At 43.7% G+C, this 12,190-nt stretch overlaps 1 protein-coding gene across 5 annotated transcripts; it reads right to left on the bottom strand.

Moving 5' to 3' along the window:
* Positions 1-408: 408 nt before the first annotated feature.
* Zdhhc4 (zinc finger DHHC-type palmitoyltransferase 4) lies at positions 409-10,628 on the bottom strand. 5 transcript variants are annotated; one of them, XM_010642771.3, is made up of 10 exons: positions 10,451-10,627; positions 9,524-9,711; positions 9,296-9,363; positions 9,013-9,123; positions 8,783-8,907; positions 8,015-8,088; positions 7,443-7,621; positions 5,594-5,719; positions 3,929-4,173; positions 410-1,599 (listed from the first exon to the last, which is right to left on the bottom strand). In XM_010642771.3, the coding sequence occupies exons 5-10, from the start codon at positions 8,897-8,899 to the stop codon at positions 1,309-1,311; spliced, it is 1,032 nt and encodes a 343-aa protein (XP_010641073.1). In that variant the 5' UTR covers positions 8,900-8,907; positions 9,013-9,123; positions 9,296-9,363; positions 9,524-9,711; positions 10,451-10,627; the 3' UTR covers positions 410-1,308. The 5 variants fall into 5 exon arrangements, with proteins under 5 accessions (XP_033620683.1, XP_033620685.1, XP_033620684.1 ...); XM_033764792.1 differs by lacking the exon at positions 9,013-9,123 and having other exon boundaries at positions 409-1,599; positions 9,172-9,363; positions 10,451-10,628; XM_033764794.1 differs by lacking the exon at positions 9,296-9,363 and having other exon boundaries at positions 409-1,599; positions 3,929-4,062; positions 10,451-10,626.
* Positions 10,629-12,190: the final 1,562 nt, after the last annotated feature.

The following is a 12,190-nucleotide window of genomic DNA, read 5'->3' as shown; positions in this document are numbered from 1 at the left end:
GCGGCAGAACACCAAAGCGAGGACGGCGGCCCGCAGGGGCCAATCACAGGCAGCGGGTACGCGCTCTCGGGACGGCGCCCCCTGGCGACGGCGTGCTGGGCAGGTAGGCTCCGCCCCGGGATCCGAGTGAGTGGAGATTTACACCGAAACCGCCAACTAGCCACTGCGGAGGCTTTCCCAGGCTCACAGGCCTGCTCTGCGCGGCGTTCAAAGCCTCCGCCTTTTGCCTTCACAGCTCTTTCCACGAGTCAGGACAGGGCGTGGGCAGGGGAAGGCGGTCTTCGGTTCCCTACCATCCCAGGCAGTTCATTTTAAAATTGCATCTAGGGCTGGAGAGTTAGCTCAGTGGCGCCGCATCTGCCTCGCAAGAGTAAGGACCAGTTAGATCCCCGCTGAGGAAAAAAAAAAAATCGCGTCTCTTCCGAACTCACAGGTTTCTCTGGACAAATGATACCTGGTAAAGGCCTCCTTCCCCTCAGTGCCCACTCTGCCCACAGGGTTCCTGTTCCCCAGGCCTCTCCTGAGGCCAGGCCTTACTGGCTGCTGCTGATTCCTCCACCTTGCCTGAAATGGCCTGTAGAAAACTTGGTAGCCTTCAAGGTCTGGTCCACCCGCTTCCTGCTCCTGAAAACCCACCTACCCTCCTAAAGCCCATCAGCACTTTATATAAGCCTCTTTTCTAGCATTCATCTCACCGCTGAACTAGCTAGCAGTTTACTTCAGGCATTTTAAAACAAGGCAGAAAAGAGTATGGCCAGAAGAGGCCAGTGGAGGGCAAGACAGATGGCACAAGTACTGAAAGTGCCTGGGCTGGCACAAAGCCAAGCCTTCGTGAGGATGTGGTAGGGGCTATGAACCCCCCCCCCAGGAGACAGGGACAGACTACGAAGAGACATAAAAAGGGTGCAGCCAGGCACAACCCCAAGGTGTTGGGTCACTGAGATCCTGCTTCACATCTGGGGACATGGCTGTAAGACCCATTCTTGTCCAGGTGCCCAGAGTAGTGAGATCAAGGTCCCAATGTTACCTACAACCTTGGACAAGTGATGCTCCCCCCACCCCATGCAGTAGGACCTCAGTGGTGCTGGGTTCCAACAGAGGATAAACAAATAGATCTGCCACAGCCACTGGCAAAAATGTAAACACTGGCTTACCCTGTCTTCCTTCCCACTGAAAACTGGTTTATACACCACAAAACCTAAACAGCTGACTTATAAACACACGACACCAAACAATGCCTAGACAATAAGTATCCATATGTATAAGTAAATGTATACTATATTTGATAAGCAGTAACACTCTTTCCATTTATTTCTTCTTTCTCTCATAACATGGGCCTGCAAGTAGAAAGATCTCTTGGAGGTTGTTCCAAAGTCCCTGGGAGTAAATGTTTTGGTAGACTTGGTATTCGGCTGATGAGGACCTGGCCACCAGAGGGCAGTGTTGGCACCAGGCCCAATCCCCTTTGTACCACTCATTCGTGGTCTGATTAGTAGCAGCCAGGTACACAGCAAAACACAGGTAGCCCCCCAGAAGGAAGCTCAGCACCACGACAAAGCCCAGCAAGAAGACAATCCTTGGGAAGGTCAGGAACAGGTACTGGGAGCAAAGAAGATGCATGTTAGGAAGTGGAGAGTGCCACCCTTGATCCTATCTACAAGCTTGTCACTGCCTTAGCCACCCATCCGCATCCAAATCTGACACACTGACTGTAAATCAGAATTTACAAATATCCACACGATTTTCTTGGTGTGTGTGAGAGCTTACTGTGGGACAAGTGAAGTGTTCCTCCAGGGGAGGCTACTCAGGAAACATGACTATGCCAGTTAGCTATTTTCAAGAGATTAACATAGACCTGAATTCATGTAACAAAATAAAATAGGGAGGGCCAGGAATGTGGCTCAGAGGTTCTGCTGCCTGCCTTGCAAACACAAGGGCCCGAGTTTAATCCCTGGTACTACTAAATAAATAAATAAATAAACAAATAAATAAATAAATATCATGGGGGGATCAATGTCTCTCTTAAAACAATCCAACCACAAAAATACACTGACAAGGGTATTCACTGGCATTGCCTTTTAACAAATCCCTTTATAACCCTGTTTACAGCTCTTAAATATCCACCCGTAAGGAATAATAAAATAAACTCTGCGCTACTCACACTGTGGATTAATAAGAAACCACTGTAAAATAACTCATCTACTCTGGAAAATAGTATGGGAGTTCTTTTCTAAACCTAAAATGGACCTTTATGATCCCAAGAATTACACTAAAGACTCATATCCACACAAGAACTTATAAACAAATGTTCATGGCAACTTTGTTTGCTAATAGCCCCAAACTGGACACTATCCAAATATCCTTCAGAAGGCAGATGGTTATACTGGTGCAGCCAAAGCATGGAATCCTGTACAGCAACAAAAAGGAATGAACCACTGATATACATGAATTGGACGGGTTTCGAGGGAATTATGCTGAGTGCAAAAAGCCAATCATAAAAGGCTATAGTATTTATGAAACATTTGTGAAATAACATAATCACAGAGAAGGAAAACAGGATAATTGTAGCTAGGTATTAGAAGTAGAGAAGAAGTGAGTGTGGCTACTAAGTGGTAGCAGAAGGAAGTCTGTGACAGCATGTTTGAGCAACCTGATGGTACTGGTGGTTCCACGAGGCTACTGTTGGGAGAAGACTGCACAGAGCAGCATACATGAGCACATGTTCATGTATGACCAGTGAATTCAGCTCTGTGGGCTATGCCAACAATATATTGTTAAGCTTGGTATGGTACTGTGGCTATACAGGACACTGGCACGGGAGGAGTGGTGCTGGGAGTGCATGGGGCTTCCTGTATGCTTCTTTGCAATATGCTTTAAATCCATTTCTAAGTAAAGAGTTAAAGGATTTAGTTCAGTGGCAGTGCACCCGCCTAGCAAGTGTGAGATCCTGAGATTGATTCCCAGTGCTGAAGGGGGGAAAAATGCAAAGCAGATTTAAAAAAAGAGGTACTGGCTTAAGGTGGCACACAACTATAATTCTAGCACTTAGGAGGCGGGTGGGGGGACAACACAGTTTGGAAGCCAATTTGAGCTACATGGTGAGATCCCATCTCAAAAAGAAAACTAAAAAAAAAAAAGAAGATGATACTGGCTTTAAAACTAAGTGAAGCCATGAAATCAGACATGGAGACACATCCTTGTAATCAAAATATTGAGAGGTAAGGCAGGAGGATGGCAAGTTGAAACTCTGGCTGGGCAATGTAGCATCTTAGCACTGGCTCAAAAAAAAAAGAAAAGGAAAAAAGTCTAGAGATGTAGTTCAGTGTGAAGGTCCTAGGTTTAATACTCAGTGCTGAAAAAAAGAAAGAATGAAGTATATATTCATGCTGCAATTATGACTGAAACTTGATTTTTTTTTTTTTTTAGTCTTTTTTAAGACAAGATCTCACTACGTACTCCAGACTGGCCTTGGACTCACTATATAACTCAGGCTGGCTTGCCTTGGTCTCCTGGGGGCTAAGATTATAGGTGTGCATCACCATGCCCATGAAATTTGAAGCCATTACTCTACATGAAAGAAGCCAGTCTAAAAAGTCAGACGTTATATGGTTCCATTTATATGAAATATTCAGAAAAGGCAAATTCATAAAGACAGAAAGGAAGATTAATGGTACCAGGGCCTAAGGGAAGAGGAAACATGTAATGTTTCTTTTTGAAACATTCTGAAATATGACTGAAACATTGTGAAATGCGACAGTGGTGAAAGGTGAATGCCTACTAAAACCACTGAGTTGTACACATTTAAAGGTTGTATTTTATGGTATGTGAATTTAATATCAATTAAAAATAGGAATAGCTTCACTTTTTACTGAGAAAATATGACTTTTCCAACTTGAATTCAGAAAATTACTGTGCACTGCATAATTACCTGAATGAGAAAGACTGTGTCCATAGCCTGGAAGCGTCCAAAGTCATCAATGTACATTTCCTGGTACAGATCCGACACCACCACCAGGCGGACCAGAAATGCTGCACTTAGGATGGCCATGGTGGCAGCAGACACTGTCAATGTCAGGAGGTAGATGAGGAAGTACCTGGTGTTCCAGGCCCCAATGCAGTTGTTTACCCACACACAGTGATGGTCAAAACGGTGCACACAGCGGTTACATACACCTGCGCAAGAGGGAGCCATGCACTGGGTTTGTCCTTGATGACACAGTGACACCATGCACACCTACTGAGGTTTTTGCAAACTATACACTGGAGTATGGGGAGAGGTGGCAGGGCGGTGCTGCCACCAGGCTTTTAGAACTGCACTGCCCAGTACAGTAGCCACCAGCCACATTTGAGTATTGAGCATTGAAATGTCTACAAGAAAAATCTGAAAGAGTATTTTGTTAGTATTGGCAAATTTACAGTTTTTCAATTTATGCAATTCTCTTTTGAATCAATGTGAATAATACAGAGGCAATATAAGAGTTGTAAACTTACTTATCCTAGTATTTGGGAGGCTGAGGCAGGAGGACTGTGGTGAGTTTGAGGCTAACCTAGGCTACATAGTGAGTTTAAGGTCCAACAAGCCTAGACTATATAGTGAAACCCTGTCCCCCCAAAAATAGAAAAAAAGATAAAACAAACTGATGCTTTTGTTTTAAAGTCAAGTCAGTTCTGATAAAGATGTTATCATTATGTCAATGTAGATGTACACAATCAAAGAAAACATCATGGTACTAGATTCAGTTATTGGAAAACTTAAGAACATCTGGACGTAGCCTGGGTATGAGTCTACTCTCTTCCAAATGTTAATTTTATGGATCAGGTATTTCCAATGAGAATTTAGTATCCAAATTGAGATGTACTATAAGTATAAAATACATGCCATATTTCAAAGACCTAGTGGGATAAAGACAACATGAACTATCTTTTAATACCTTTATATTGATTACATGTAAAAATAATATTTTAGGGCCAGGCATCATGATTCATGACTGTAATCTAGCTACTCAGGAGGTTGAGGAGGGCTGAGGCAAGTATGAGCCCAGCGTAGTCAATTCAATGAGACCCTGTCTCAAACATGAAAAGGGCTGTGTAGCTCAATGGTCAAGTGCTTGCCTAGCAGGCATGAGGCCATGGGTTCAATACCCAGCACTGCAAGAGGAGAATAAAAGATATTTTAAGTATGTTGGTTTCAATAAAATATATGATTAAATTTAAGTTGAATGTTTCTTTCAAAATGTAGCTACTAGAAAATTCTAAACCATGTATGCGGTATTTTTGTTAGACAGTGCTAGTGTAGAATCTTGGTCATTCTCCAGAAAACAGCCTGAGCAGATCCAGCAGCCCACAGAAACATCTCTTGGGGAACACACCCTGCCACGTGGCAAAGGAAGGGCAGAAGGTCAGCTGCTATAGAGAACATACCACCTTCCTGTCAGTCCCGTGAAAAAAACCACCATCTGGCCTCTAACAAGAGTGGTCACCCCATGGCTGGGGATCAGATGGATCTGCGTTGAGAATTATGAACACTCCCTCCCAGCAAAGCCCATGTTGCCACTAGGCAGGGTGCTGCTAGTGCCATGACAGCCACACTTACTGCAGTGCTTGGATCGAGCTGGTTTCTTTAAACCACAAGTAGAGCACCTCATGTTCTTTGGAAACATCACATCATCAAATTCATAAACTTGAAGAAATAATAATTCATTTGTTTTTGTTACAGTGCCTGAAAAAGTAAGGACAAATGTCAGCTTAAGCAATATAGTGGACTGGATGTTCATGAAAGCCATCCCAAAACAACACAACTGAAACTGCATAATTTATTTTTACAATTGCTACAGTGAGAAACAATCTACAAATGCAATTCAATGCAGAGTTGTGAAGCCTGCATTACAATCAATTTTAGAACGTCATTATTGCTCCAAAAGGAAACCTGTTGGCAGTCACTCTACATATCTAATGCCTCCAAGACACTGGAATCAAAATTTATTTTGTCTCCATGCATCTGCCTTTTTTGGACATCTCACATAAATGGAATCACATAATTTACGACTTTTCGTGTCTGGTTTCTTTTTTTTTTTTGTAATGGGGATTGAACTCAGGAACTTGTGCCTGTGAGGCAGGCGCAGTGCCCAGCCCTGTGTCTGGTTTCTTTTACTCAGCATGTTTCATGGTTCATCTAAGTTATAGCATGAATCTGTACTTCATTCTTGTTTTGTTTTACTGTTTTGTATGCAAGGGGTGAAACCCAGGGCCTCCCACATGCTAGCCAAGTGTTCTAATACTGAGCCACACCCACAGACTAATCTTTTTATGGCTGAATAATATTCCACTATATGAGTTTATCATATTTTATTTATCCACTCATCAGCTGATGAATAGTTGGTACTTTAGGGACAGAAAAGTTTAAAAGTACAAGTATAGAAAAAAATCCCAAGCACATGCCAACTAAAAGAAAAATAGTATAATAAATTAGTATCAGACAAAAGAGACTTGGGAGCAAAGTTGTGATAAAGAGCATTAGTTGTGAGAAAGAGGCTCACTATCTTGTGAAAAGACTCAATTTACTAGGAAAAGATAATACTAACCCTAAACTTGAATGCATTTATAAGAATATACATATATACACAGTAGCTCCAAAATATAGGAAGCAAAAACTGACAAACTACAAGGTGAAGTCTGAAATCCATCATCAAAATGAAAGAACTACCACTCTCAGTAACTGGTTAACAGATTTTTAAAAATTACTATGGATCAAAAAGACTTGAACATAATAAACATGATACAAGGGACTTTTAGTTCACTGTACTCAAGAATTAAAAAATACAAACTCTTTCATTTATAAACTGACCACATGTCTAAGTGTAATGCAAGTCTCAAAAAATTTTTTTCCAGTACTGAGGATTAAACCCAGGGCCTCAACCATGCTAAGCAAGTATTCGACCACTGAGCTACAGCCCCAGGCCACTCTTCCCTTCTAAAGATTTAAAAAAATTTCAGGCAGTTTCACTAAATTTCCCAGGCTGGCATTCAACTCCCAGTCTCTTGCCTCAGCCTCCTATGTAGCTATGATTACCATGCGTGGGTCTTACTAATTAGTTCAGGCTGGCCTTGAAATCACTATGTAGCCCAGACATCAAAAAGATAAGACAAAAAAATAAAGAAAACACAACAGTTTTGCAATCTTTTTTTTTTTTTTTTTTTTTTTTTTGAGACAGGGTCTTGCTATGCATTCAGGCTGGCCTTGAACTTGCTATGTAGCCCAGGCTGGCCTAAAACTCAAGGTGATCCTCCTGCCTCAATTTCTCAAGTGCTAGGATTACAAGCATGCACCATGACACCTGGCTTGCAATCTTTTCAAAAGGACTACTATCTGCTTGTACTGTACCTATACTATCAGTAAGACAGTTGAGCTGTCCCCAGTTTGTATGCTAAGAGCCTCAACTTACCAGGATTGGTTAAACAAGTTAAGGTGAAGAAAACGAGGTTCACAATCAGCCATAGATAGGGCAGAAGAAGGTAACACATTGAGAACTCCAGCTCTCGACAGTAGCCAAATATTTCCCAGGTATACTCAATATAAACCAGCCCTTGCAAGACCAGGTGCAGGACAATGAAGGTGTGGTTGCTGAAAGGAAAGAGGTGTGTGCTTTATTCACAGGGATGCTCTGTGAAATCATATGAAACTAACAAATGTTACAAGGGCAACCACTTCCTTTTCAGAATTAAGTAAGAAACCAGGTGAAACATAGCCATGTAAAATGTATTTCACAGAAACACATGTCAATCTTTTCCCACTCTTTAAATACCTTTATTTAAAAGTAGACACATCAAAACCCCAAAGACAAAGGGCAGACTATTTGTGAGGAGAAGTTCTGAACAGAGAACTTTCCATCCTTCTAGCATCCTTCCCCAGCACAAATACTATGCTGGAAACCACAAGAGCTTCCTGGAGCTACAGAGCAGCAACCAATAATCAAGACAGAAAGAGGATCATATTTAAACTCCAAATTATATATACCGTGTGTGGAAGAAGTAATGAAGCCATCTCTGTGTGGCTCTCTGAAGGCACTGTGGAATTATACAGGAACATAGCTGAAATAAAGGAAAAGAAAAAAGCTCAGTTTCATCTCTCATTCACCTCACTCTCAAATTAGATGCTCCAAACACAGCCAGCACTATCAGAGATACGAAGTTTTGTTTCTGCATAAAGGTAGAGAAGCCAATAAGAAAGAATGAAGAGAAGGGTTTCCTTCTAATGGCTTCCTTTGATGCCAACTCTTCTACTTCTACCCTGACCCCAAAGGTGGCACTTGTCAGGGTTTTCAGAGAAAGGAGATGAGCAGAGACTAAGGGAATGTTGATGTGAAAGCTGCTCTTTCCTTTTCTGGGTTCAATCCCAGTTCAAGTTCCATCTCCAGATCACGCATTGACTCAGGTCCATCCCAAGTCAACCACTTTATTGCTTAGTTTTGTTCCCAGTTCTGCTCCCTTTTGACCTTGAAGGAGGATGAGCAGCCCCATGTTTGGCTTTCTGTTCATCCATTCCCCGAATTCACCCATTGAGCACCTTCAGGCAGACACTGCTCACATCCATGCCCAGTAACGGGCACCACATCAGAGTTAAAGAACCACAAGGTTAGCCTCAGCAGTAACAAAAACAAAAACATACAACTGCCATAAATGAAAGACTAAATGAACCAATGAATTTAAATGGACTCATCTTGCCCTGTCAGGAAACTGGTGAGTCTTTTAAACTAGTGCAGTAGTATTCAAGGATCATTATTACCTGTGTTCCACCCTGGACCAGTCTAGTCAAATGATGACTTTTTGAGCAGATGCAGATCATAACAACACTGATCAGCCCGAAAGCCAAGTATAATAAAAAGAGAACCAGGAAGTCCATCCTTGAGGCTGCCAAGGAACAGAAAGAATATGACTAGCTACTACCAAAAGATCTATTCCATCGCATATATTCTTAGACTCCCTAAACAGCTCCCAAAACAGAATTTATTGTACCTCAAGCATATACCACAGAGTGCTACGGGCTTTTAGTGCGGCTTCCCAGATGCTTCTGAGTGCTCCCCTTCAAGATGAACACTGTGGTCTACCTTTGGTGGCATCTCCTTCCTATAAGTCCCAAGATAAAGTGAAGAAAAATGTATCTGTATTCCTTACCTCCAGCAACAAATCCTTTTACTTCCCTAAATATTCACATATATGCTGTTGCAGGAAGTACCCCCCAAAATCTGATGACAACACGGCCAGAACAAACATCTCCTAGAGACAATCAGTTCAGCACCCAGGATCAGGTGTCCTTGTCCTTTGACACACTCCTCCAAGTCACTGCTCACAACTGTCAGGGACCAGCTATGGGAATCAGAGACCATACATTACCTTGTGTCAATAAACTCAAAGTGGTTTACTTTTGGCCTTAGTGGATATAATTCTGGGCCAGAAATTCCAACCAGGATAATCAAACCAGAAATTATTCATAACGTAAGAGGAAACAAAGGGCAGCAATTCTCACCAAGTAATTCAACGTCTCCAGCCTACATCTTTCTCCTGATTGGATACTTTTTCAGCCACAACTCTGGCATTCCCAACATCCACAGAGAAGTCAGCAGCTCCACTCTAGCAGTGCCTCTTGGGTAGCGGTGTGTGCGTGGCACTACAGGCGGCACCAACAACAGCGGGAGACATGGTTCCTCCAGGAGGCTAGATGTGATTGAAGAGACAAATCAGTTTGGCCCTCACCTAGCAAGACTGGGAGTCAGCAGCAGAATGCATTGTGGAAAGGTTGAAAGTGGGGGATGCTGAACAGCAACGCGTGAGTTACAGGACTTCTGAAAAACAGTTAATTGGGAAGAAATAGGCCAGTAGTGTTGGGTTTATCCCTGCTTATTCCTCTAGTGTGTGTGTGTGTGTGTGTGTGTGTGTGTGTGTGTACATGGGAGGGCCTGGAAAATGGACCCGGGACCTCTGCACTTAACTGCATCCCCAGCTTATTTATTTATTTAAATTTTGAGACAGGGGCCCATTAAATGCCCAGGTTGAGCTCGAACTTGTGACCCTCTGACCTCAGCGTGCATTCTCTACTAAGCCTCAATTATCCCTATCACTTTTGCCCGGAGACGCCTACACTGGAGACCAGACAACGGGCCGCCCACAGCCTACTCTCTAAGACTCCCACGAGTGGACCTGGCCGGAGTCCCTGCGTAGGGATGCAGAAGGCTCCAAGAGGACACAGCTTAGCTTACAGCAAGGCCGGGTCTGTAGCAGGCCGGGAGAACCCACTGGAGTCCGGAGCCCGGGAGTGCGGGCAAGGGTTACCCAACAGGCAACGGGTGTAGCAGGCGGGAGCTCCAGGACCCCGGGCAGAGTGGAGGTAGTACTAGGGAGGAGGAGGTTCAGACAGAGAGACGGACGGCCCCAAGCCCCGCGAAAGCTGCCTTACCCGCAGGATTGGGGCTAGCCAACAGCCGCACAGATATACACCCTGCTAGACTAGCCCTGAGACGTCCGGCTGGCTGGTGACGTCATCAGCGCCCGCTGCCAGACTGACTTCCGGCGGAAGTGGGGCGGGCTGCCGGGTGTTTAGGGGTTCGTGGCTTTAGTCCCTCGTGGTAGTGCAGTCTCGGTTCCCTGTTTACAAGTAGACTTGATAAGCGGACTGTCCTGCGCCTGGTACGGCAGGACGACGGGCTTGTGAAACAGGCGTGGCCTTGGAGACGCCCAGCAGCGTACCGCTCACGGGGAAGTCCGGGGAGGTCGCACTTAGAAAGCTCTTACCGTGTCTGCATAGCGCACAGGTTGCTCCTAGCCGGCCACGTCGTTAAAGTCTGTTCGACCGGTTCCAGTATCTTCCATCGCAGAAGGCACAATATGTACCCATCTAAGACAGAATCCTCTCCACACATATTCTTGCCCCCGCTCTTTGCACACACCCCCGAACTCCCCACCCCCCGCCCACAGCAGTGACAAGTGCATGACCGTAAACCTCTCGGGTAAATAGAAGGCTTTTTTGATGATAGCCAGACTTGACGTGAGAAAGCTGCTTCCAGACATAACAAGGAGAAAGTCCTCTGCGGGGTGTTCCTTTGCATTGAATGCCTCCAAATCCGCTCAGAAAGGTCTCTTCAGGCGGCGGAGCCACTGAGCTAAATCTCTGGCCCAGAAAAGGTCTGTTCTTGATGCCTCTGAAAACCTGAGTCATACCTGTCTTCCCTTTGAGGGAAAAATGTCTGATCTCTAAACGCCGGCCTTTTGTCTTTGCTGCTTACCCCAGCTTTTTTTTTTTTTTTTTTTTTTTTTGCTTTTTTTTAGTACTCCTTACCTAGCTGGCCACCTAAGTACATCATTCACCTTTGTGAACTTGTGAATACAGAATCTGAAGGTGTGATAGGATCAGAGAAGACTGGATGTAGATGGAACCCATCACATGGTCAGAACGGAGCTAGATATCTTCCCTGTCTCCAGCTGACACCACCCTGTTTTTGACACTGAGCTGGGGGTTAAATATTTTAAATCACTCTTTTCCCTCATAAATGCAGAACTTTTATCCCCTCTTATTTTGCTGGATAGTTTCAATCCAAACTAACTCTGAACATCGGTTTGGTCACCTATGGCATTTTGTGCCGGGTTTGCTTTCATTTTTTGAAATAAATGCAAGTAGTAACATGTTCTCTATAAAAGTATCAAATTATCCAAAACCAAATAAAAATTTTCCTTGGCCATCATCCCTCCTGAATCTCCCAGTCCCGTGACAGAATTACTGCTACTTAATGTATATCCTAAAAACTCTCTCCTCAGCATTTATATATATGTACTCATTCAACAAAACATATTGAGTACCTATTATATACCAGGTGCTGTTCTAAACACCAACAGCATAGTGGCACACGCCTAGTAATCCCAGCATTCCAGAGGGTGAGCCCAGAAGGTCACCATGAGTTCAAGGCTACATAGTATGTACTGAGTTCAAGGCCAGCCTGAACTACATAGTAAGAACCTGTCTCAAAATAAATAAATCCCTTAATTCTATGGAGTTTGCATACTTGGGAAGATGAGGCAGAAGACTGCCAGGAGTTCAAGGCCAGCCTGAAATACATGGCAATACTCTGTCTCAAAAAAAGAAAAAAGAAAGAAAAAGAAATGGCATTGTCTTACACATAGTGGTTCTTCAGATTTTTTTTTT

This window comes from Fukomys damarensis, unplaced genomic scaffold (assembly GCF_012274545.1).
Source record: "Fukomys damarensis isolate Sample0158 unplaced genomic scaffold, DMR_v1.0_HiC HiC_scaffold_17, whole genome shotgun sequence".
NCBI classification, from domain to species: domain Eukaryota; kingdom Metazoa; phylum Chordata; class Mammalia; order Rodentia; family Bathyergidae; genus Fukomys; species Fukomys damarensis.
The sequence above is the reverse complement of the archived record's forward strand: the minus strand, read 5'-3'. Positions and strand labels throughout refer to the sequence as shown.